Source organism: Styela clava, chromosome 6 (genome assembly GCF_964204865.1).
Source record: "Styela clava chromosome 6, kaStyClav1.hap1.2, whole genome shotgun sequence".
Lineage (NCBI taxonomy): Eukaryota > Metazoa > Chordata > Ascidiacea > Stolidobranchia > Styelidae > Styela > Styela clava.
In genome coordinates this window covers 3,256,061-3,281,271 of record NC_135255.1, presented here as the reverse complement: position 1 = coordinate 3,281,271, position 25,211 = coordinate 3,256,061, and the positions used below count along the sequence as shown (strand labels likewise).

The 25,211-nt window shown below is 35.6% G+C and overlaps 1 protein-coding gene across 1 annotated transcript in view; it reads right to left on the bottom strand.

Annotated features, from left to right (window-relative positions):
- Window positions 1–342: 342 nt before the first annotated feature.
- LOC120330862 (helicase domino-like) overlaps window positions 343–25,211 on the bottom strand; it is a 41,880-nt gene continuing 17,011 nt past the window's right edge. Inside the window, exons 24-63 of the mRNA XM_039397823.2 lie at window positions 24,661–24,847; window positions 24,132–24,277; window positions 23,646–23,745; window positions 23,362–23,464; window positions 21,519–21,626; window positions 21,135–21,233; window positions 20,811–20,870; window positions 20,609–20,638; window positions 20,334–20,374; window positions 19,822–19,970; window positions 19,531–19,629; window positions 18,818–19,020; window positions 18,360–18,529; window positions 17,760–17,914; window positions 17,343–17,499; window positions 16,869–17,078; window positions 16,637–16,750; window positions 16,121–16,172; window positions 15,799–15,923; window positions 15,192–15,320; window positions 11,546–11,581; window positions 10,749–10,911; window positions 10,322–10,528; window positions 9,595–9,743; window positions 8,968–9,178; window positions 8,647–8,749; window positions 7,716–7,860; window positions 7,294–7,441; window positions 6,586–6,746; window positions 5,732–5,846; window positions 5,299–5,436; window positions 4,575–4,735; window positions 3,768–3,836; window positions 3,235–3,481; window positions 2,920–3,011; window positions 2,536–2,646; window positions 2,163–2,249; window positions 1,939–2,091; window positions 1,373–1,513; window positions 343–1,306 (exon numbers count right to left, since the gene is read on the bottom strand). Coding sequence (XP_039253757.2) covers window positions 740–1,306; window positions 1,373–1,513; window positions 1,939–2,091; window positions 2,163–2,249; window positions 2,536–2,646; window positions 2,920–3,011; window positions 3,235–3,481; window positions 3,768–3,836; window positions 4,575–4,735; window positions 5,299–5,436; window positions 5,732–5,846; window positions 6,586–6,746; window positions 7,294–7,441; window positions 7,716–7,860; window positions 8,647–8,749; window positions 8,968–9,178; window positions 9,595–9,743; window positions 10,322–10,528; window positions 10,749–10,911; window positions 11,546–11,581; window positions 15,192–15,320; window positions 15,799–15,923; window positions 16,121–16,172; window positions 16,637–16,750; window positions 16,869–17,078; window positions 17,343–17,499; window positions 17,760–17,914; window positions 18,360–18,529; window positions 18,818–19,020; window positions 19,531–19,629; window positions 19,822–19,970; window positions 20,334–20,374; window positions 20,609–20,638; window positions 20,811–20,870; window positions 21,135–21,233; window positions 21,519–21,626; window positions 23,362–23,464; window positions 23,646–23,745; window positions 24,132–24,277; window positions 24,661–24,847 — 5,641 coding nt within the window. The 3' untranslated portion in view covers window positions 343–739. The remainder of the gene's footprint in view (window positions 1,307–1,372; window positions 1,514–1,938; window positions 2,092–2,162; window positions 2,250–2,535; window positions 2,647–2,919; window positions 3,012–3,234; window positions 3,482–3,767; window positions 3,837–4,574; window positions 4,736–5,298; window positions 5,437–5,731; window positions 5,847–6,585; window positions 6,747–7,293; window positions 7,442–7,715; window positions 7,861–8,646; window positions 8,750–8,967; window positions 9,179–9,594; window positions 9,744–10,321; window positions 10,529–10,748; window positions 10,912–11,545; window positions 11,582–15,191; window positions 15,321–15,798; window positions 15,924–16,120; window positions 16,173–16,636; window positions 16,751–16,868; window positions 17,079–17,342; window positions 17,500–17,759; window positions 17,915–18,359; window positions 18,530–18,817; window positions 19,021–19,530; window positions 19,630–19,821; window positions 19,971–20,333; window positions 20,375–20,608; window positions 20,639–20,810; window positions 20,871–21,134; window positions 21,234–21,518; window positions 21,627–23,361; window positions 23,465–23,645; window positions 23,746–24,131; window positions 24,278–24,660; window positions 24,848–25,211) is intronic.

The window sequence follows — 25,211 nt, the reverse complement described above, 5'->3', positions numbered from 1 at the left end:
ATTTAATATCTTATATATCATCACAACCCGGAGAAAATTGTCCAGTTTTTCAAACCTTGTATAATGTTGAAACGAAAATTTTCGTCAATTAACAGTGCTCCGATTTTAGTGACGATATGTTTTGTAACGCCGACCAAACATAATGTGTGCCGGAAGCGCACGAAATTTTGCGATTTTCAATGCTTAAAAAAGCGTTTTTTAAACTGTCGCATGCCTCAATAAAACTTTTATTGTTTACGGGCCATTACGTAAGCGATTTTGCCATAAATATGGAATTGATTTTCGTGGATTATGTGCAAGCCTAATGTGGATTGCAAAAATACAAACAACTAATCAAAAGAATTTAACAGATGATATATATTTATTTCAAACAAGGCCATGATCAGTGAGTACTACAAAATTAAGCAAAATCAATAATATTCATTAGGCCGCATATAAGATAAACGATAGTTCATAATTAGTCAAATCCATCTATATTATGAAAAACACAAAAGCCAACAGGTATTGGGATGATATCAATGATATATAACAGAATAATTCTATTTCCTTGAATGGTAGATTTCACATGAAAGTAAAAAAGACAATCAATAAAAGAAAAAACGAACTAAAATTGGGAAAAGTTTATTCAGAATACAAGTATCCAAAAACCAAAATAATTCCTCAAATTGGTCAAAATCCACCACAGTCTAATCACTTTCCAACATACATATTTATCGGAAAGATCGGTGTCAGACAACTCTCACTGTTGAGGAGCAGATCTTGTAATGTATTGAACACTTGCACTTGTTTCCGGCTGTTGCTGCGTTGTAGTAGGAACGTTCAACATGGACTGTGATACGGAAACAGAGGTTACGGCGGATGCTGGAAGTTGAACCAACGATGGCGCCAGGGTCATTGTTGTTGGGGTGGTAGGTGATGTTATTGTCATTCCAGGAGTTTGGGGGCTAACAGATAGTTGTTGTTGTGGTGTAACCTGAGAGAGAACCAAATGTTGAGGTTGAGACACCCTCATCGACTGATGCACTGAAACCACAGCTTGTGATGATTGTGCTCTCAATACTTGTGGTGTCAATAGACTTTGTAGCTGTTGAGATAAACTTGCTGACTGGACCGTTGGTGAAGCTAGCGTCATTTGTTGTTGTGACGCAGATTGTGAACTGCTTGGAGCAGCAATCGATATTGATGCAACAACATTTGGATTTTGTCTCTGAATGAATTGTTGAGAATTGGAAACAACAGATGATGCTGGTGTTAAAATCATCTGCGTCTGTTGCTGATTCGAAGCCAGTTGTTGAATTTGTCTTAACTGAAAGAAAATGTATTTTTGTAACACGAGGCCCAGAATGGAAAAATAAGACAAAAAAAGACTTACATTTCTTTGTGACGAAATCAAACGTTGAGGTTGTCCTACATGTGATGATGGAACAATGGTTGCAGTTGCAATCTGCTGCTGCTGTGAAACTAATTGTGATTGTCGTATCTGCTGAACCTCGAACCTGCTGCCGTCAGCACCCTACAAAAACAGAATGGGAGATGCATAACAAAATAAGTCACTTATTTCAATAGCTTGGTAAGATTCTCAATGTGGTTTTGCAATCCACTGCAAACATCAACTGGAAAGGTGTTCACAGTACTGCTTCACATACCAGGCATGGACTTACTGTGGTAAATACGGACCAGAACCTACAATATTATATCTTTAATGCAAACTTGATGTGCTTATACTCATAAATCAGATTGTCTATCAATCATAATACCCACAAAGATAGTTTTAAAAATGTCAGTAATTCACGAAACATGTGAAAATGTTACTTCACATGCACATTTAATAAAATTACTCTTTTTCTCTTCGAACCAAAGCGAACGGGTGGTCAACTGACAAATAACCAGTCGCTGTCGTTGGTCGAAACAAATTCAGATTCATGCCTAAGAACTCACTTGCTTGACCAATTGTTGTTTGACCTGAGAAGTCGATTGACCAGGCATCGCCTGTGACTGAAGTAGTTTTGTGACGGTCAATTGAACAGGTTGCTGCGTTCCACCTTGCTGTTGTCCAATCATGGTTGCCCCAGCAGATGACACAGCTACATTCTGAATGAAGAGATGTTTAATAATTTTATTTAGAGCTGACTTGGTTTACAAGTAACAAAGACAAAACTTACCACTCTTCTTTGTTTTTGAGTCACTAACGGAGGTGCAGGTACCATTGCATACACCGTTTGTTTGACACCAACTTTCGAAGCCAAAACCTGGAAAACAATGAAGCATGAAAGAATCAAATTTCCCATAATTATTAATCCAAAACAGATAATAGTTAAGCAGAATTAATCATACTGAAGTCTCTCAAACGCAAATGGCATAGTTATTTCATCATAAAGCTAATCAAATAAACAGCCGTCAAAATGATTTAACATCTTTTTATCAACATAAAGAGACAAATGATTCTGTTTTAACTAAAACAAATATCGAGCCAACATTTAAACCAGATATCTCAGACCCAGAAGACCAGATTTCGCAAAAACAATTTTTTCATACCTGACCCTGCCTGACTGCTTGTTGCTGTGACTGAGATTGTTGTTGAGTGAGTAGATTCTGTTTCATGTATTGACGTTGTAATGTTATCTGTTGCTGAATATTGACTGGAACCTGACAAATGAAAAAAAGGAAAAAATCGATTAAAAATGCTGTGAATTTTTGTTTCAAAGAAACTGAAAGTGACTGGAAAAACAAACTAGACTATGTATGATTCGAATTATGAATACCGATCGATTTGATTGCTTACAGGAAAGAGGTAATCTGTGAGTTAATGTTATTTTTGATATTCAAAATCACCATTTCATCTGACAATTTATTTCTCTTGACCAAGTCTGACAATTTCTGATTTTTTTATTGATGGATAATTTAGACCGAATCAAATACCTGTTGTCCAGTAACAATAAGTGGTTTAGCTTGACCACTGGTACTTGTGCTAGCAATAGACATGTTCATTCCTCCCAGATTAACTGCAGCAACTGAATAAAAGAAGTTCATTGTGTTACGAACCAATGAAAAGACGAAGAATATTCTTCGGGTGTCTAAAACTTTCAAGTTATCTATTCTTATCTAGATACAAAACTAAATTGTGTAGGGAATGTCACATTAGAAAGATTTCATTTATTTTTTAGCTATTTTAAAATTATTTGAAGCGTAAAAACATAAAAAAGTACAATACTAAAGAAATCGGCCCTTTCTCACCTGAAACAAGACTAGACACTGGTACAGTTATTGGCAACGGCTTCGAAGTAACAATGTGTTGTGCAGCTTGTTGTGCTGCGGCTTCTTGCACTTGTTGAGCTTGTACTTGGGCATGGACAGGTGCAATCTGCACCTGAGCAGTTTGTTGTTTCTGTTGTTGCATTTGCCTCCTCATTCCTGGGTTTTTCATCAGTAATTCGAGCTCTTTTTGCGTGATTGGAGTTGTCTTGCGCTGTTTACCCGCAACCTAAAGATAACACAAGAGCAATAAGGGCTGTTAAAATCATTTCAGTCACGGAAGAAATAATATTATCTCTCACATTCTAGCAATGAGCGGCAAATTTAGCAATTAGTATACTTCATGCCTTTTAAAGTTTGTAAACATGTAGGCCTAAGGTATAAAGGCAAAAGATCAATGCTTCTTCCTCATCTCTGCCTGATTTTTCTTTAAAATGCAAAAAAAAATTTCACCTTATGGGAGATGGTCTACGCCATTTTTAACAGACAAATAAAAAATTTTGACAAGGACTCACAGTAATCACGTTTCCACTTTCCAATTGTTGTTGCTGTTGTCGAAATTTCTTCATAGCTTCTGGAGTGAGCTGCAAAGCATTGAAAACAAATTACTACCAACAGGCCAATTCCATGAATTTGCTATTACTCAAAATCTCCACAATTCAATAAAACTTGAATCGCACGGCATCCACACTACTGTGTGTCATGGGGAACAGCACCAAACCACCAGAAGTGTAGAATAGCAATATACGGCCAATTTAACTTGAACAAAATCCAAAATTCAGTAAATTTAAGTATAATGTTTACTTACAATCTTGGAGGTTGACCAGTTCAAAAAATTTGAAATACATCCCGAAAGATGATATATTAGATTTAGAGTCTACCGTGTTTCCCCGAAAATAAGTCAGTGACCTATTTTAATTTTCTTCCGAAAAATAACACTAGGGCTTATTTTTGGGTAACGTCTTTTATTTTCATTTATCAAAACAAAATTACAAAGTATAGAACTGTGAGATTCTTAAATATACAAAATAGAAAACCGATATCCCAAATGTTTTTATTATTTAAAAAACTGCTAAACATAGATTATTCAAAAATGCCATATCATTATCCTCTGGAATGTCTTGCAAGTCACTAAATTTTAAGAATTTCAAAAATTTTGCGCCATCGACTAGGTCTTATTTTAACGGGACGGCTCATATTAAAATAATTTCCAAAATCAGGCTAGGTCTCATTTTCGAGGAAACACAGTATATTGTACAAGCAAGAATTTCAGAACACCATGCTCTTGTGTTGTCGGCAAACTAACAATGCTTCGGCATTACCTGGAACTTTTGAGGGGTGATCTGAGTTTTAACATTTTGTTTCTTTTGTTGCTGTTGTTTATGATGTTGCAATCTTTCCATTTGTTCTTGTAATCGTTGTAATCTCTGCTTCTGTTGTTTTGTGAGTTGCTTCGTGAGTTGAGATCCTTGTTGTATGACGGCTGCAATAATACAATGACAAGAATAGATGAATATATATATATATAGATGGATTGACTGGTATGATGAACGACTAATGTCAACACTGAAATTACAGCTTGCCTATACGCAGAGAATGATACGATGGAACTGAACAGAAAGATGCATTTTACGACATGAAAATTAATACTCGAGTGATAGCTGAAACTAAATTTGAAGTTCTTTAAAAATCATATGTTTTGGACATTTTGCAAGAACAATTTATATAGGCTATGTATTCACAAAAACCTAATTCCCAATAAAATTTCCGATAACTAGAGATGTCAATTACGATACGATAATTTGGTATTTTAAAATTATATCAGGTAAATGGCAATTAGGTTTAATTTTGAATCTTGCAAATGGGTGAATTTTAAAATAGAGTTGAGTTTTTCTGAGCGAAATAAGTAAGATTTCACCATGCAAAAGTAAACTCAACAGAAAATTTTTGACAATTTTAATAATTTAGCAGCAGCATTATAAACAACAATACTTCCAATTTTTTTTTCAAATAAATTCATTTCAACACACAGAACCGAGTACTTACCACCCCCTGGCACAGATATAGACGGTCTAGTCAATGAAGATAATGTGATTGTATTTCCTGACGCACAGCTTGCGACTGAAGTCACAGTCGACTGGTTTGATAATCGATGCAACAATCCTACTGTCACCATTGTTCCAACTGAAATTAATATGATAAAAATAACTTACTCTACTAAACATGCGAAGAGTCTATGGCTAAGAATGAAAGTGAAAAATTGATATCAAAATTAGAAGGACACCAAACACAATGTTCATTTAGATACCTCCACCTTCATAAACTGACATATTCGAAATCTTCTAATCGATGACTTTACAGTTTCCACAAATAGAACCATTCTTAATATACATACTGAACCCAATTTTTATACTATTTCAGACACCATGTGCAAAATTGCGTAATATGATTAGTAACATTATAACGGAACACAAACTACCTTGATTTTGTTGTTGAATCTGTATCTGTTGTTGTTGCTGTAAATTTTGTGTTGGTTCGTTTCCTGCAGCAGTTCGCAGCAAAGTTTGATGCAAAGCCGTATTTATCAATGTGGTCTACATAAAAACAGCATTTTTTCAGTTTTCATTCAATCGAGTTTAAGCCCAATATACAGTGAAATTTTTTATTTATAATTCAAATGGTATACAATTACTCAATACAGTCAGAACATCAAGCAATGCCTGATGTTCAAACGTGTGTTCCACCTTTCTTAAAAAATCAATAATTGTCATCATTGGTTTAGCAAAACTTAGTTGACAGCAGGGCTGTAGAATTCAATCAATATAGCAGTGGCTTTGGTCCCATACCCATAGATTTTTGTGACCGAATTATGAAATATCTGCCCCTAAATGCAGTTTCTAGAAGCTCAACTCAAAACTATGACACAGAGGTTTCAAATTCTGACATTTGAAGTTTTATTAAGTATATAAATTCAAGTTTGAATATTAAAATTAATAATAAATCATGAGCTCAAGAGGATGGTTAGGAGCTGGAGCCACTGAAATGTCGAGTAGCTATGGCGAAATATTGGATCAGAATTTATTCGATTTTGGCCATCCCTAATAAAACCCAAACATACAAAATTTCAGCATTGACATTGTTAAATTGACTTGTAATTGTATATTTGAAGTTTTGGAACATGGGGGGGAGTATTTTGAGAAAAAAATCGCAAAAGATTTACAATTATAATCTTGCGCGTACTGAAAAGTGTGGCCTTCTCTGGTTATTCTCATCTTCATAGTGACTTTTCCTTAACAAATAATGTTTTTATTAAGAATCAAATACTTGGCTTACCTTGGCTGTTTTTGCACTTGCAGCAGAAAACTGTGACATTGCAGATTGTTGATTCATCTTTTTAGTTAGTGCCGAAAGAGTACTGGAGTTGACAATAATGTTGCTGGCACCTCCTGATAACGGGATTGCTGTTAACTGACTTACACCCAATGTAGTCATGCCTGCAAATAGAGAGTTTTCATTAGGACATAACGATACATAATAAGGATTTGTCAGGCTTAACATAACGAATACACAAAATCATCATTATATCCTGAAAATGGAGTCGTATATGGAAGACCCCAACGTTTCATCAAAAACATTTAATGAAAATGATTTTCGATATAAATTCACTCAAAGCGTGGTCCTGAGCTTACAGCTCAACTAAAAGTGCAAAGGAAGAGTTGTGAGCTACTGCATAAGAACTTAATATGAAAAGAAATAGTTGGAACAAAATTCAAAATTATGGCTAATGAAAAAATTCAAATAGGTACTTTTATTTTTCAATAAAACTCTACTATTGCGACATCATATCATTTGGTGTTCTTCTCAATTTTGCTCTCAATGCATCGATTGGGAATATTTGAAAGCAAAATTAGCTGCATGAAAGATAATTTGAATAACCAATTATTCAAATGTGGATATTTTTGGGTGCAATATGGCCATTTTAATATTTGATTTCAAATGGGTAAAAGATCTTGTAAGGCAAAATATATTGTAAAAAATTACCTGCTGATTTTGAAACCTGACTTGTACTGATTTGTGACATATTGGCTGTGTGTTGTTGTATTGCTTGCGACTGTAATTGTTGTTGTTGCTTCGCCACTTCCAGAGCCTGCTTTTCCCTTGCAATTCTGTCTGCTCTAAGTGTCGCCACCTAATTAGTGAGAAATTTTCAATTGAGAAATTTACATCAACAAACACAGAAAATGGTTCTAAATTAGATTCGACCTCAGGATTCAAGTGTCAAGAATCCACATGGAAAATTGAGAATGAAATCTGTCATCATCGGCCGATGAAAAAAAAGCCAAAAGTTTTTGAAGAGTAAAAGTGCTGAAATATATCAATCACTCTACTGCTGCTGATGAATTCAAAAAAATGGCATATATAAATGCAGATATAAAATTCAAATTGTTAATGATGCAAATTACCTTAATAGGAGGCAGTGGTTTATCATACGTGATGCCATTATCCATTAATATTGAAGTATGTTTTGGGTTTCGTTGAAATTGTCCTGATCCTGCTGATTTCATTGGCATTGTTCGCTTGCCACAGGTTTCTTTGATAACATCAAACCTGGTGGAAACATAAAAAAGATGTTTCTGGTTTAAAAAATGATAAATGAATCAGAAAACGAAAAACTACGGTAATTGCTAATGGTTTATATTTAAACACAGAATATTCTCATTTCAAAATAATATTTTTGAACATGGAATATCGATTATAATTTAGTCTGGATTTGTTCAACAAAGAGCCATAACGTCAATATATATTTATTGAGTTTGTAAATACAGAAAAGTTGGGATAAACAATAATTTGATAAATTTCCTATTTTTTACAGATTCTGGTAATTAAAGCTTTGACAATTGAAGGTCAAAGCAGGAATGGCGAAATCAAAGAATATACTTTTTTGAAGATATTTTAGAATTATATTTTCAAATGTAAAAAATTAAATATATCTCAAAATGGGGTCATATTCAACAGATGAATTTGCACAAATTATTGCAGATTGATAGAAACTTAATTTGGTAACTGCCTAATAGTTCAGCTAAACATTATTTCGGTTGTTTTTTTACAGTTTTTTTGACAGTGTCAGAAGTTAAACGAAGCTTATATAAATATTTTATATTTGACAATCATATATCGAATGCTTATATTAACAACTTATCAAATAAAACTATTTCAAATCATTTTCGATATCATGATTTAACTAAATCGAAAACCAACGATTTTGAATATGTTCGTTTTTCGGCTCGTATAAGACATCCCCGAATATAACCAATTTTAATCCGTTCGTCTGTAGAACATCCAACAAGTGCCCAATCCCCAAGACTTTATAAAAAAACAAAGCAAGAGTCGAACCTGCTTGAATACAGAGTCGTATGCTGCAGATTATTATCTGTTGAGTAAACATTAGTTGTTCTCTGTGGTTTATTCATCTTCGGTTTTCCTGGAGTTTTAATCCCTGAAAAATTATACCAATGTTAAAAATGTTGGCGTATGCAAGCCTTATGTAATTGCGTGTTCAGAAGGCTCAAAGCTTCTGACAAATTCAGAATTTGACATCACCATTACATTCAGACATTCAAAATCAAACTCCGATTCACATAAAAATGTGCCACACTTAAAAATCAACCAACTGAAGTCCCAATAACTGGACTTTGCTACACCAAATAGACGTACCTTTTATTTTCTTTTTCATTGACACTTCAGCTGCGGATATGCCTTCTTCTCTCGGAGCGATGACATTTTCAAATCTTTGTTTGCACATTTTAGGTGATCGATAAACGGACGCGATAGAATTAACTACGTCAGCAACAAGATCCCAGTTAGGAGTATGTGCCGGCATCAGCACTGCTAAGGACAACGGCATTTCCAACACTTGTTCAACAGCCTGTGACAAAAATTGATGTTCCATTCAAAGATGGACAAAATAAAGTAATCTCCATTTCAGATACTCTCTCATGAGGGCAGATTTTGAATATAACCTTCTATATGCCAATTTTAAAAAATAATACACTATATTATATAACTAATATTCGAATAAAATTGGGCACCATCGAATTCCTCCATTTTCAACAATACAGGTCTAAAATCAAATTATTAGTTATTTCAGATTCCTGCCTTGGACAATTTAGTTTGTTATGTGAATGATCATTATTAACCTCTCATCGGATGTATTTGTACTGTAACTGTAAATATTTGGCTCCAAATTGGGTATTTAGGTACTTAACTTATACTCTATTATTACATTACTACATTATCCGAGCATCTTTGGTACTAGCATGTACAAATTATAACATAAATTACTTGCAAAAGTTTCCAATCTTCATTAATGAGCCATTCAGGATTTTTATTGGTTGAATCTGTAACTGTCGCTGCAGCAGAAGTGCTTGAAGTACTTGTCTCTGTTTGGTCTTTCTGTGTTGTGATATTTTCTTTATCAGGTAAAGATGTGACTGAAACAAGTTTATAAAATTAGTTGCTACAAACAAAAACATAATGAATCTGCTCTCAAAATAAAAAAACAACTGATAGATACGAAGACATTCAGTATCATTTTACTCAATATTAGGCTAATTTTCAGACTCGAAAAATCTTATTTTTTGTTTTCCCATTCATCAATTATGAATTTCGCTTTGAAATTTATAATGAAATATAGTGTTTGTCAATTGAAATTTGACATTATGAGCGACATAAAATTTTCTCAACCACCTGTAATTGCTCACTAATCATTTTATTGTTCTCATAAAACTGAAAGCACTTATTCTGTTTCACATATCCTAATTTAGGTTATTGATTCTTAACTCACTACACAAACAAATGGAACGCGTAGAATGAGAAAAAAAATTCTGTTAACAAAAAGAACTATCTATCGTAACTTCTGATTCATAAGAAAAACCAACAAAATCCACAGCTGTAATAACATAAAAAAAATCAGCAAATAATGTGATTTTGTTGGAAACTGCATCTGACATATACAATTACATACAGCAATATAATAAACTAGAAGCTATTTTAGAATGGCATACCCTACCTGGTAATGAGGGCAATGCAGGTACAGTAAGAGCTTTTGCATGTGGTAGTATTGTGTTAGCCGTAGAAGATGGTTTCTTTAGATGTAGCAATCTATCTTTATTAGCTTTAATCTCCCTCTTTTTGAGCTGTGATAACGGTCGATCAAATATGGAACGAGGTGCGTGACATTCAGATCGAAAAATTTTCTTCTTTGGACCTGGTGCTCCTGAAATATTGCAGTTTCAGTAAATGTGTGTGTCCTGGACACGCCAGTAGTCAATTATTCCCCCCTTCCCCCCCAAAAAAATAAACATACAGATTTTAGGCAGCACATTATTGCCCAAATGACAATCAGCTCTGAGTCAAATCGGCACTTGGAAACAGCAAATGGTATGTTTAACAAAACTATATCAGGCTACCAGAAGCCTTATCAAGAGAGAACTTGCCTCCTGGACTTTCCGATTCTGGTTTTGTTCGCTTTCTTTCCTTCTTGACATGAATAGTTGGAAGTTGATCTTCAGACATTGGAGTCGGGAGATATAATAAACACGACACAGGGTCGAAATAGATATCATTGTCATCTTGGGGTGGTGTCGGAGGAAACCAAACCTGTTTTAATAAATTCATAAAGTTCCAATACAATTTAATGCCGTTAAAAACCGGACACAGTCAGGAAGTTACGTACACTTAAGAAATGCTGTAATTTCACTAATAAGATTACTTGTTCAAGATCTCAAATGATCGCACATCCTCCTGAGAGATTTTTAGGGTTACTTTTGTTCAAGACATACACAATGCTTAACAGTTTCGCCAATTTTGCAGCAATTAAGAGAGAAAAAGATCCTGAACTACTTGTACCAAAATGTTGTTTCTCACAATTATTGAGTTCTTTGGTTTTCAATACTGTCGGAAACTGGAGGTGGATTTCAGATGTTTTACGAATAAATAAAATTGATTTGTGTACATGTTCAGAAATGGTCAAAACTCAGGTTTTTATAGAAATCCGTATTGAAATGGTTAGACGTGGATAATCTAATATAATTTTCAGACAGTTATCCAAAAAGCACAAATTTGTCTAATGGTCCCAAACAGGTCAAAGAAATCCACAAAGTATTACCAAAATCTGTCTTTTTAGGAGTCAAAATTCTTGCCAGGCCAAAATCGAATACAATTTTCCCCAGACTCCAAAGCCCCACAAACAGCATCCCTCTCACGAATTCGAAAATATTTGAAATCCACTTACCGGCATAATCTCTCCAGTGACATCATCGATGTAAACCTGTTGAACATGATACTGTAAGTTCATTGGTTTACATGGCTATTCCAGCCACCTCACTTGCAAATCTCTGTCACTTAAGTCTCAACAAGACTGAAGGCAACTTGACCAAATCATGGAAAATGCTGTTAGTATGAGACAGCGGGAAAAGATGGCGACTTCGCTTAGGGTGCTTTGAGAAGATTTTACTGCTATGTTACGCCGCGAAAGAAATTCTGATACAGTTCATGATGGGATGATCCAATCATATATCGGAATAAAGTATTTCTGCTCCACCAGTGATTCAACATTTTAATTATAACAAATTTCATAGAAACCGAATTAAATCTATTCCTTTATGACCGCAGAAAGACAAGTGTCATATAATTCATTGAAAAGAGATTTAATTTTTGAGACTCAAAAGCCAAAATAGGACAGACCACCCGCACAGTTATATGGAAACGTCTTTTAGGTAGAGAATCTTAAAACTTTTAGCAGAGGGACGAAATAAAATCAGTCGTAACATAGCAACCAGAGCCTACATACCAAAATAAAAAAAGTCGTGCCATTGTGTACGCGAAGCAAACCTCGTCTTCATTCCTGAACAAATACAACTGCAGATACTCTTAAGAAGAATGCTAACAGGGTGGCAAGGCAGTTTTTCCCACCTAATTTATAGTTTTTATGATTGAATGCAGCCAAAAAACACGCACTCGCCACCCATCAGCATTCTTCAGCTGCCAAGCATTCTGAAACTACCTTGCCAACCTATATATTAGCATTTACATTCTCAAAAGTTCTGTCCATATAAGTTCATGAATAAAAACGACTTTCTAGTTTGTTTGTGATTTTAATCTTTTTGGTCGCTCGTATTATACGAGAGAGAATTGCAAGCAAGTGGTGAATGAATATTGGGTGGGCAACATGAAATTATAGTAATGAAAATTTTTTTCAAACAAAACTCCATCCAGCAAAAGCAAACGATAACATCAGCAACACCTCAAAGACTATATATATGTGCCTTGGAAAATGACTTTTAGAATAATCATCCAGACAGACTTTAGAAATATCATGAGCACTTAAAAACAATGGAGGATTAGACAGTTACCCTTGATAGTCAAATCAAAGCTCCCACCTCTAAAAACATTTTTTCAATATTACTTGGTTAACCAGATTGCTCATGCTGGACAGACCTTTGGCAGAAATCACACATTATAAAGAAAAAAGAACGAAAATCGAATCTGAAAACCCCAAAAAGTGGAGAATTACATGTTTCGAATATTCAAGATATTCTGCTTCTTCAAACTCGGAAGCAGAACACAATTACTAACAATAACCCGATGTGTTGGAAAAGTGATCAGATACAAAATTCTTAACGCTGGATTATTTAGGTTGATCCTATATAACGCAACTAAAACCAGAAACTAATCATATAATATTCAGAAAAAAAATGAAAAAAAAAACACAGCAAAGAAATAAACAGTTTTACTGATCTTAACAAAGAACTGTTTCTTAATACAGCAGGCAGAAGCATAAAAACCCACCATGATGGCACAAAAGCTAAAATGAAGCTCGGTAGAACAAGATATTATTAAGTAGCAGCATAAATACTATGTACCGGTAGAAAAATACTCTAGGGTTGACATTGACAAAATCGTTACTGCTGTAATAAAGACTGGAAGGATTCAAAAACGTTTCTCTCCTCCTCATTCTCATATGTATCATTGGGGTCAAGTAATTGGGGGTCGCTGGGGCTGACGGGCTCGAGGTCAAGGGTGATCATGTCATCCTCATCACCACTGCCTATTGTTAAGTCACATGCCGTGTCACTCTTTATAAACTCTTGTTCGAGAGAATCGAATAAACTGCCCTTTTCTTCGTTCCGATCAGCTCCAGAGCTTTTGTCTGGATCTTGCAGAGGTGGCGACATAAACTCGACCGAGTTAACAATATCAAAAATACCTCTGTCAATCTCCGGTTTCTTTTTAATTTGAGCGACAGATTTTTTTGGCGATTTAGGCCAAGTTCGTGACGACGGTGTGACATGAACAGAGTTGGATTTGGCTGGTGGCTTTCGTTTAGATTTTTGTGCATTAACAGTCTGAACATTGGAAACTGTGTTAGTTCGAAGAACATTGCCATGTCCAGATAATTGTTGCATTACTGTCTGAACATTGGTGACATTGGTTGAACTGTTTGTAATTATTTGCACAGGTGAACTAGAGTTAGATTGCCGTATAATATAAGTCTGTTGTTGTAGGGCAGTAATTGGTACAATGACAGACGGGGTTGTTTTTCTTTGTTGAGCTACCGTGGCTGGGTTGGATATCGTGAAGACCCTTCTAACATGAGGTGTTGGTGCTCGAGCCTGCATAATTGGTGTAAGATTGAGGGTGGCATTTCCTAATTGGGACAGTGGAATAATAGTGGCAGTGCCCCGACTGGGTGTAGCTGCCAGTTGAAAAGTCTGGCCTTGAGAAAATACGGGTCTTACTGATTGGGAGGTCACCACTCTTGCAGGGGCACGTACTCCAGACACGAGGGGTATTTTGTAAGACTGCAATTTTTGACGCTGGGCGGCTTGTTGTTCAAAAATAGTAAGTGCCTTTACATTTGGTGCTGGTGCCCTGCTGGCAACCACTTGAACTTGGCGAATATTAGAAACAAGTCTTGGTGCTGAAAAAACAGGCTTAATTAGCCGTGTAGCTGGTAAAGCTGCTCTGGGCTTCAGAGATATAGTCGGTACTAAGTTTGTCAAATTAGGTTGAACATTTTTCGATTGAGCATTGAAATTGATAGTCCTGTTAACATCCCTGGTTATCGCATCCGTTGTCATTCTCGGCCTAGCAACCGGTTTAGGGATAGATTTTTTAGGAGTAGCGCTAGTCTCTACCACAATATTATACAAAGGTTTTTTAGGTTGCCCTCTACCACCAAAAGCAGAAAATTGACCATAGTTACTCGTATCCCACAGTGGTGAAGTTCTGTATGCCGAACCAACACCATGTTTAGCTGCTTCATCATCTTCATCAGTAACGATGAATACAGTTCGATCATCTGGCACTTCATCATCACTGGAGTAATCTTCAGATGGTGTATCAGGCCAATCCTCACGGTCAGACCAAGCGAATTCTTTACCCGATTCATTATCAACTTCTTCTTGATCCCAAGGTGGTTCCTCACCACACACACTATCGTCTTCGTCATCGTTATAGAAGTAATATTCATCGTTTTGATAGTAACCATGTGTGGCAATGTCTAAAGCCAACTCCGATGCACGTCTTCTCTTCGGACTGGTGAGAAGTGGAGAATGCAAAGATCTCTTGCCCCCTTTCTTTGTGCTGGCTCCTCGATTTTTGCCGTCCTTCGGTTTGGCGGATGATTTTTTCTTCGGTGGTGTTTTGACTTTCTTTTTCCGCTGCATGTTTTTGTTCTTTTTAGGACTGATGTTGACTTCTCGTTCTTCCTGGCTACGAATATCTTCGTAAAGTTCGTCCTCATTTTCGAGAGTCTCGACATCTATTCCATCGTTATCTTCTTCCTCAGACGTGGATGACATGTCGAGGAAGCAAATGTCTCGTTCTTTCTTTCTTCTCCTTTTCTTTCCCCCCTTCTTCCCAGTTCCTTCATTTACCTGATTCTCTGCATCATCCCTCGTGTAGAAGATCTCGTCTTCTTCCTCTTCCAATCTTCTTTCTTCCTCTTCCTTGAGTGCCATCAGGTGAGTGATCTCCCAGTCCTGCTTCGACCTATGAACTTGCTCCTGTAAAATTATTAGGTAGATAAAGAACCAAGTATGTGCATGTTCGAATGGGAAGAGACCGAGGAACTAACATATAATTTACTTGACATTGAATAATTAAGGCAAACATTGATAAATACTAAGATATGAAATTTTGGCAGGTGGTAAGACTTTATATATACGGGGTATGGGTGAGAAAATTAACATTGTCAGATATTATTCAGTTGAGGCATCACGATAGATCAGATGAACTATGCCTTGACTGTTACTATCATCATACAAGTAAACATAACTCCAGTAATTTCTCATGATACAGGCTCTGTCCTCCAACTCTTATAAGATAAATATAACATGATGGACATACGCCTTTTAAACCCACGACAATTAACACTGGCAATATTTTAGATGAACTGAAAAAAAACAGCACTTTAATATTGTAATGAAATGCTCAGTGCCATGGTAGAACAATGTTTAAAAGAGAAGCAAAAACTCTTCCAACCTCCGCAAGTTCCAGCTCTTCCTTGTTCATCTCTTCTGTCGTTTCTTCAAGATACCTGAGGGCGTATTTTTCAACAGGAGTGAGTTCTTCATACAACGATTTCATCTCTTCTTGCACTCTTGAAACTTTTAAAATAAAGAAAATTTTAGCTCATGGTGCAACTGATGTTTATTACATGTTCAAAATTTGCAATAAACAATGAAAGAAAAGATATGTCAGAGTGGAGCGACTTTAACCTTCTTCACAAAATAAATCGAGATGCAAAGTAGCAAGTCCATCATCATTCAATCAATAGACCTAATAAACAACTTGAGAAACTAACCTTCACCCTCCTCTCCTTCTGCATTCTCAGTGAACTCTTCCATGTCAGCATCCTGCAAAGAAAAGAATATTGTGTGATAATTACAATACCAATGTACAATATGTGCCTAAGGCGGTACTATAACTATTTCCAAAGTATTAAGCAATGATCCCCGCCCAATTTGTTTTTAGCATGGAATAACACAATTTGCCGCCGTTACAATGTCGATCAGTCTCATGTTATACCTAGAAAATCCCTGTTTTGGAAATTTCATATAATTCAACACTGTATATTTTAGACATAAAACATTGAAGACTCTGTACCAATACTTTACTAAAACCGAATCAATCAATGAGTACGGTTTAACGATGCTTAGTTGGACTCAATATAGCACCAGAAAACGACCGCTCAGTCGACTTTATACACAAGCTGAGCGTAGATACAAGGTGCAGAGATACGCAAAATTATTTTCAACACCAGCGTTTCTTTACTCCCAGCAAATCTCAGCCAAGGATAGTAACCTCTAATCCAACAAACCTGTTCTTCCTTTAGTTGTTTGGCAGCATCAACATCTTCTTTGTCTTCAGTTTGTTGAAGCGCATCCTCCCAACTACTTGCTTGCACATTCGGATCTTGCGATTGGCTCACAGGCTGTTAAAAGTAACAAAATATAATGCATGGTTTCGTAATACCCAATTGGTCACATATCCCAATTTTATGATGTGGTGTCAATCTCAATATAAAATCATAACCAGACAACTGAAATTACCTTTTCAATAGATGATTCTTTCTCATTAACATCAATTCCAGCCTTTGCTTCAGCTTCTTTTGCTGCAGCGATAGCTTTTTGCCTGGCTGTGATCGGTCTTGCAAGTACTTGCAGTGGTGGCTTCTCCGTAGTTTGTTTTTCATCTTTTACCAACGCCGAGGGAAGATCTTCCAGACCAGATGGTTCATTGAAAAGATCCTTGATGGCTTGCTGAAATAAGAAAGCAATGATACTTTTCGACAGCTTCACTGGGAGCAAAAGGGCATTACTATTTTTAATTTCCTTAAAATATGCTATTTGTTAACCAACCATCAAACCGTGACCACACTCATGCTGATCACAGTGCAGACTACAGCGGTAATTTAGTATATGGTCATTCCGACAAGGCACAGCAATGTAGAACACTGCACCTCTATAATATGACCAGATCACATATAAAATAAAAGTTCAGACTAATTCAAGACATGACCTAACCTCCTTGAAGAAAGCAGTCGTAAAGCTTCCCCCTTCAATTGCCAAATCACCGAGAAGGCGTTTCTGGTTCGCTTTTTTCAAAATATTTTCTTCTACAGTTCGCTCACTAATGAGACGATAAATGTGAACGTCTCTGGTCTGTCCGATACGGTGACACCTACCAATGAAAAAGATTTTATTAGTAGAGTTATCTAACAAATTTGAATCAAATTTCTATATTTGGAAAGCTTTGTACCAATACTTTACTAAAACCGAATCAATCAATGAGTACGGTTTAACGATGCTTAGTTGGACTCAATGTAGCACCAGAAAACGACCGCTCAGTCGACTTCATACACGAGCTGAGCGTAGATACAAGGTGCGTGAATACGTTTAATACTCAAAAAACACCAACCAACTAACAAACAATCTTCCCACCTGTCCTGAGCTTGGGCGTCCATTGTTGGATTCCAATCACTGTCATAAAATATAACAGTGTCTGCGCCAGTTAGGTTCACACCGATACCTCCGCTACGAGTGGATAAGATGAAGCAAAATATCCTCGGATCATTGTTGAACCTCTCCATCAGTAACTGAAAACAGTATGAATGAGTTACCACCCATGATAGTTTAGTACAGTGTATAAAAATCTATTTGAATTGAGGATTTACCAAATTGGGAAAAAGTTGAAGCACACAAAATTCATTATTCTCGAAAATCTATCAAGATATTAAAATACAGATATTTATTGTTGGAAGAAAAGGCCAAAACTGTATTTTTTCACTTTCTGGAGCAAGAACAAATTGTAAATTCATAAAAAATGAATTTGGTTAAGAGAAATAGAGAGACTGATTTCTAGTCAGAAATTGGAGAAATTTCTATTTCGTGCCTGATTGTCACCTCAGTTGATTTTGTAAATTTTCCACAAACATGCCTATTCAGTGATATGCTTGTCAATGCTCATCATAGGTGACACTGGCCAGACGTTTTAGCAAAGTGAGCTCAATATGGTACTTTCTATATAGCGAAACTACTCACCATTCTTTGTTCAACTTTTGTTGACCCGTCGAGTCGAAGATAGCGATAACCGTGGTAACTCAAAAAAGCTTCCAAAATATCGAGCACTTTAGTCATTTGTGTAAATATTAAACATTTATGTTTTTCAGTCCAAAATCTTCTCAACAAAACATCTAGGATTTGTAACTTTCCTGTAATATGTAGAACAGAAATGTAAGTTCTTTATGGAACTCCATTTTTTTAAATATAAAATTCTGGTTGTATATAATGTGCACTTAGAGAAGAAGAAAACTGCAATATCAGATAATCTGTTCTTCATTCGAGTCAGATTGACTAGGGCAGATTATGATCATCATTATCACAGTTCATTTAAATTGCAAAAGTCCAATTTCAAAAGTGGCACTTAATTCTTTTGAGGTGCAAAACAATCATTATATAGTGATACAAATTTGGATTTGTGCACAATTAACTATACTCACCACAATCATATTGAATCAATCTGGCTTCTGGAAACTGAATTTTGGTCGCTTGATGAATGCGATGGAAAGGTTGAACTTCTTTTTTCAGGTAGAATTCAAGATTTTCCAGCCCGGTCATTTCTTTGAGACGTAGTGAAGGTGATGGGTGTGAAACGTGAAAGTCTATCCTCTTGGCTAAAGCCTTTGATATTGCAAATACAAACCTATAAAAACAAATGAAAATTTGTTCATTCGCCATGTAACTAAGAAAATTTGTATTAAATCATCACTCACAAGGTCATATGTACATATAAATGTTCTCAAAAGACTCAAATTTGTTTTACTATACATACACAACGATAAAATGAAAACTAATTAATGCTTGAGAAATATCAACTCAGGGATTTAACAATGAGGTACATTTGAAATCACTGAGTGATGAAGAAGTGATGTATTGATAGATTGTGCATATCATGGAGCATGCCTAAAATGGTTTGATTGTGAAATTTCTATGCATACTTGTTCCCTTAAATATAATCAAAGATATTTCAATAAAAGTCTAGATTTAGAACATAATATGGACATTGAACCACCATGAAAACTAACTTAGAAATATTGGCTTCAGCAACGCAGTTCATATCTCAATCACAGAATCAGCATATAACAGATCATCATTAGCCATTTCATGAAGACAGAAAAAATAGTATGCAATAGCAGTTTAAAAAATAACTTACCTGTCTGTAACAGGCTTGATTTCTTTTAAAACCGTTGAATTGGATTTAATAAACTCATCCATCACGTCACTTTTTAATCGAATGGTGTTCCTGGATTGCCTGAACAGAAGAAAATAAGTTGATGAGAAACTGTATCAAGCACAATAGAGGTTGCTTGTGAGTTAATTTGAATACTCATTTCATAGTTAAAAATCTACAACTTTTTTTTTTTCAGAACAACTAAGATAAGGGAAATGGAAAGTCAGGCCTAAAACCACACTGTCATAAGAAAATATCTAGTAATAAACTTACATGTAAGGGAGTTTGAAAATATCTTTCAGATAGTCGATAGTGCCTCGTGGCAACCAATCTGGATTGGCTTCACATTTTTTCTCATTCACATTTGCCATTTTGATGCATCTCTGACGTCTTTCTTCGATTAAAATTTGATGAAGACGATCCTAAATATACAAAATTCTTGACTTTTATGCTACGCTTAGCCAGTATATGAAACAAGGTATAGGAGAAGTGCACCTCAGACAAATGTAACATTATCAACAAATGTTGTTTCAGTGATATGCTTGTCATAAGTTCATCACAGGTGTAAAAGAGACTCCTTCTTTACAAAACTTATGTCTGACTGCCATATCCCATCTTTTTATTATTTTAGTATGAATTTTTTTAATTTTTCAAGCACATTATTTTCTGTGATGCAAATCATGACGCATTGAAAAGGAATATAGAGCCCCAAAACAAGAATAAAATGCCATGTCATATAAGATAGGTTATTGAGGTAATGATAAGAAAAAAAATTTCACACTTACTGCATATGTCGTTGGATCTTTCAATTCCAGAAATTCGTTTTCTGCAAGAAAAGAAATCATTACTACTATCTCAATAATAGACTGTAGCCAACAAAACATTGTTTGTCCTCAAACAAGATCAGAAAATCTATTCGTCAATTTAATTCAGATTGACTAGGGCAGATTATATTCATCATGGTCTTGTTGGCAGAATCAAGCAGGAGTGGTTTGACACCAGAAAACTCAATTGTAACTACTCGTACTAGAATTTTAAAAATAACGAAAACGCAGTCTACCTGAGGCTTGCTTCAAATCACCATCTTTCCCTGTGCGAAAAAAAAACAAATTTGAATATGGCAGTCATGAGGAGGTAATCTAAAAATAGTGTTTCCATATTCATATGAATCCAATGTGGCAAATGATTGATATGTACTTTAAATCTTTATATTATTGACTAATTTCCTCCCTTCACTATGACAGACAGAAGATCAAACTTACTTTGTTCATCAATTTCCATCAACTGCCCTTTTTCTATGTCTGAAGAACCGTTCTGAAGACCTGGATTTTATAGAATTTGAGATGTTAAAAATTTGCCCACACAGATTTTACAAAAAAGACACAAATAAGTGAAAGACGTCCTAACCAAACTGAAATGTATGTGACCAACGGGACCAAGCTGTCGTACTGATATAAACGACGAGGTACGTAAAAGACACAATTTTATATTCCTGCGCTATCAACACGTTTAAAGCCACTGTCAGACAATGCGTGTCAAGTGTCCACAGGTATGCTATTAAACAAATTAGAAAGAAATCAACACACCTCGACTATTTGCTGGCACACGTAGAGCTCCTTGTGTGGGTACTGTCTGTCCTGAAACAGACTTCGTTGATCCGGAAGTCATTATCTGGACAACACCCCCTTTGAAAACAAAGTATGTAGCGTAAAGATTACATGCCTTTTAGAAGCAAAGTTGTGTGGGTTACAACATAATTAGGTTCCTAGAATTAAGTAATACTACTGTCACTTCAGTGTGTGTGAGAGTAAGGAAAGCTTATCAAAAGGCGGAACTTCAAACTACACAACTTGCCTCTTGAGTGCTTTGTCTTGTCAGAGGACTTAGTGAAATAAGTTCTATTAATGTTAGTTGTTACTAAATTAGAATGTTTTATATCTGTTTTTTAGTCTAACAAATCCTTTTCATACCTGGCAACTGTCGTATCTGTTTGTTTGGTATTGTCACCCTAGTGCCCTGTGGAGTTTGATACTGAAGAGTAATAGATTGTGTGGATGAAGTCTTTGTACCAGCAGCATCTGCACACGAAAAAAATTATTATTTTAATGTTATCAAATTATAAATTTATGTAAAGTATGATAAATGTGTGATTTTTGTTTCGGTTGAGTACAGCTCGCTGCGTCACTGCACTGACGTACGATGCGACATTATAACCGACATCGTGTATCCCTTTGGCAAGACCTTGCGAAACACTGAAAATTTCACAAAGCTGTTACAATAAGGGAAATCCTTTCGCAGAGATGAAATTACCATGAATATAATTTTATGATAAAAATACCATCACTAATAGAATAACAATTTTTTTCCTGGATCATATAATATGTTGAAAATTCATGCCTGGCTATCGACGACCGAAAAATAACCTCGACAGCAAGCAGAATACAAAGTCATTAATATGATAGACGAAGCCAAACAATGCTATTGTCATTTTGTTTCGGTTGAGTACAGCTCGTCGCGTCACTGCACTGACGTACGATGCGACATTATAACCGACATCGTGTATCCCTTTGGCAAGACCTCGCGAAACACTGAAATTTTCACAAAGCTGTTACAATAAGGGAAATATCCTACCTTCAGAGAATAAAATTACCATGCATATCATTTTATGATAAAAATACCATCACTGATAGAATAACTATTTTTTGCCTGGGTGTCATATAATGGGTTGAAAATTCATGCCTGGCTATCGACAACCAAAAAATAACCTCAAAAGCAAACAGAATACAAAGTCATTAGAAATGATAGACGAAGCCAAACAATGGAATTGTTTTTTTGTTTCGGTTGAGTACAGCTCGTCGCGCCACTGCACTGACGTACGATGCGACATTATAACCGACATCGTGTATCCCTTTGGCAAGACCTCGCGAAACACTGAAATTTTCACAAAGCTGTTACAATAAGGGAAATATCCTACCTTCAGAGAATAAAATTACCATGCATATCATTTTATGATAAAAATACCATCACTGATAGAATAACTATTTTTTGCCTGGGTGTCATATAATGGGTTGAAAATTCATGCCTGGCTATCGACAACCAAAAAATAACCTCAAAAGCAAACAGAATACAAAGTCATTAGAAATGATAGACGAAGCCAAACAATGGAATTGTTTTTTTGTTTCGGTTGAGTACAGCTCGTCGCGCCACTGCACTGACGTACGATGCGACATTATAACCGACATCGTGTATCCCTTTGGCAAGACCTCGCGAAACACTGAAATTTTCACAAAGCTGTTACAATAAGGGAAAGATCCTACCTTCAGAGATTAAAATTACCATGCATATCATTTTATGATAAAAATAACATCACTAATAGAATAACTAATTTTGCCGGGGTCATATAATGGGTTGAAAATTCATGCCTGGCTATCGACGACCGAAAAATAACCTCGACAGCGAGCAGAATACAAAGTTATTAATATGATAGACGAAGCCAAACAATGCAGTTTAAACAATAGAAATTGTCCTGGCTACAGTCAGGCCAAAACACTGAATTGATCATGGCCTTCAAGATGCCGAAAGATTACTCTTTTCCCAAAGCTAGACCTTGAGCGTGAATGATGCACGTACAAAGCTCAAAGAAGGGAAATGATTTATGTAACAAAAACTGAGTCAAATTCCAAAACTTTGATAAAAAGGATTCAAGGTTTTCATAGAGAACATTATACTGTATTACAATAGTTTCTCAACACAAGGATTTCAAACCTTTTTATCTTTGATTTTCTTTGGTTAAAATCATACAAATCAATTTACCTTCGGAATTAGACTGTGGAATTGTAATTACTCTTGAAGGGAAGATTGTAGTTCCACCACTACTTGAGATTGGTATAGTAAGAACAGGAAGAGTGCTGCCAGTCTGATAAAAATGGGAATATTATAAAAATAGTTTTTAATATGTTACCTATGTAAGCGTTGTTTTAATTCTATTTACTGTTGTAATATGCGGTTACCGAAATCATGTGACAAAATTCAATATTGCCATGCAGAGATATGAATTCAAACTGCTCTTAGCGAAAAAACTAGGATACTTTACACACCTGTTGATTTAGTACAACAGTCGAGTTCTTCAGTTTCTCTCTTTCCTTCAAAAGTTGACTCAACTGTTCGCGAATCACTTGTGATTTAGATCTTTGGGGTCTGGAATAGAAACTGTTTGATAAAAACGAGGAAATATTTTTGATAAAAAAAAAAACTTTTTTTAAAAAGAAAAAGGACGAGCATCATATTATTGTAGGAGGACTATTAGTTCAGCAACGATATTTCAAAAAGGAAACGTGCAGAGTGGAAAGTCTCCAGTCAATATACCTCTATAAATTAGATACACTACTCACAAGATATTTACTCGAAGCAATGTTGTGGAAGAGGCTTGGAAAAATATCATACAACTTGATCGCACATGACAAAATGGCTACATTTGAAGTAAAAATTTAATTGAACAAAAGAACAAGCACGATAGGTTTCTTTCGGTAATAGAAGTAGTTTACAAATATATAGCTATCGTGATGTTACAATAATCAACCTACTTTTCACTTTCTCCCTGCACACAATCTGTTGTCAACTCCTCGATTAATTTCCTCGGTGTCTTTAATTCTCTCATCCTCTCCGCATTATATTGATGAATATTGGTGAGTGAAGGTAGATGCAGATGATAATCCTCAAGATTCAATGTCTAAGAAAGAAAAAAATTGCTTCCAGCAGGGCTTTGGAGTTGAGTTTTGGAGCCGAAGTCATAATTTTAAATTCCCCCGAGTCAATATTGTGAATTCTTCAAGTCGAGTTCAAGAATTTCCTGATTTATTAGTGAAATTGAAGTAAAAATTCCCAACGAATAGAATTCTCAACAGACAACTAAAAAAGGTTTGTACACACCAAGATTTTGTGAGAGAAAACTTCGTGAGCGCATCACTGGTAGAGATGGCTCAGTATAGATCTCCTGACAATCTACCTCTCTTAGTTACATGACGTCAGACAATATTTCAGACCCCATGTCTTTGACCGAGGAAAAACAACAAATAGATATACACAGCCTCTGAAGCTGTTACAACAACCCACCTCAAAGGGACTTTTTTCAAAAACTTTAGTGGCGAGTGAAGGCGCGTAAAACACTATGCGATCGAATGTAAAAGGTGAGACGATCGAACGAGGCTCGAACAAGTTGGGATGATTGCAAACTTTTCGGAGTTGCATCAAGATGTTGATGACGCTCATGAAATGACCAGAATCCAAAGTGTCCTTTGTACTGAGAAAGAAGATTAAAATATGAGTGTGATGTATATTACACTAAATAGTCTCAATAATATTTCAATAATTATCCCAGCGGACAGGAAAAACGATAACACAGTATTGATATTTTCCAGAATATAGAGACACACTTAACTATTGAATTAATAAATTGGGTACTCTGGAACTGTCTGTGTTAGCCGAATAAATATACCCTCGGCCCATAGGTTTCAGTCCCTTTCCACAACTTGATGTAAAGTAAGCAAACAAAATTAGTTACTTCCATATTGGTACACACGCTTTCGGAGTGCCATAAATTTTTTACAGACGCAAGCATACCAAGTTTAAAGACTATTTCATGTTGAACATCAGCAAAATATTTT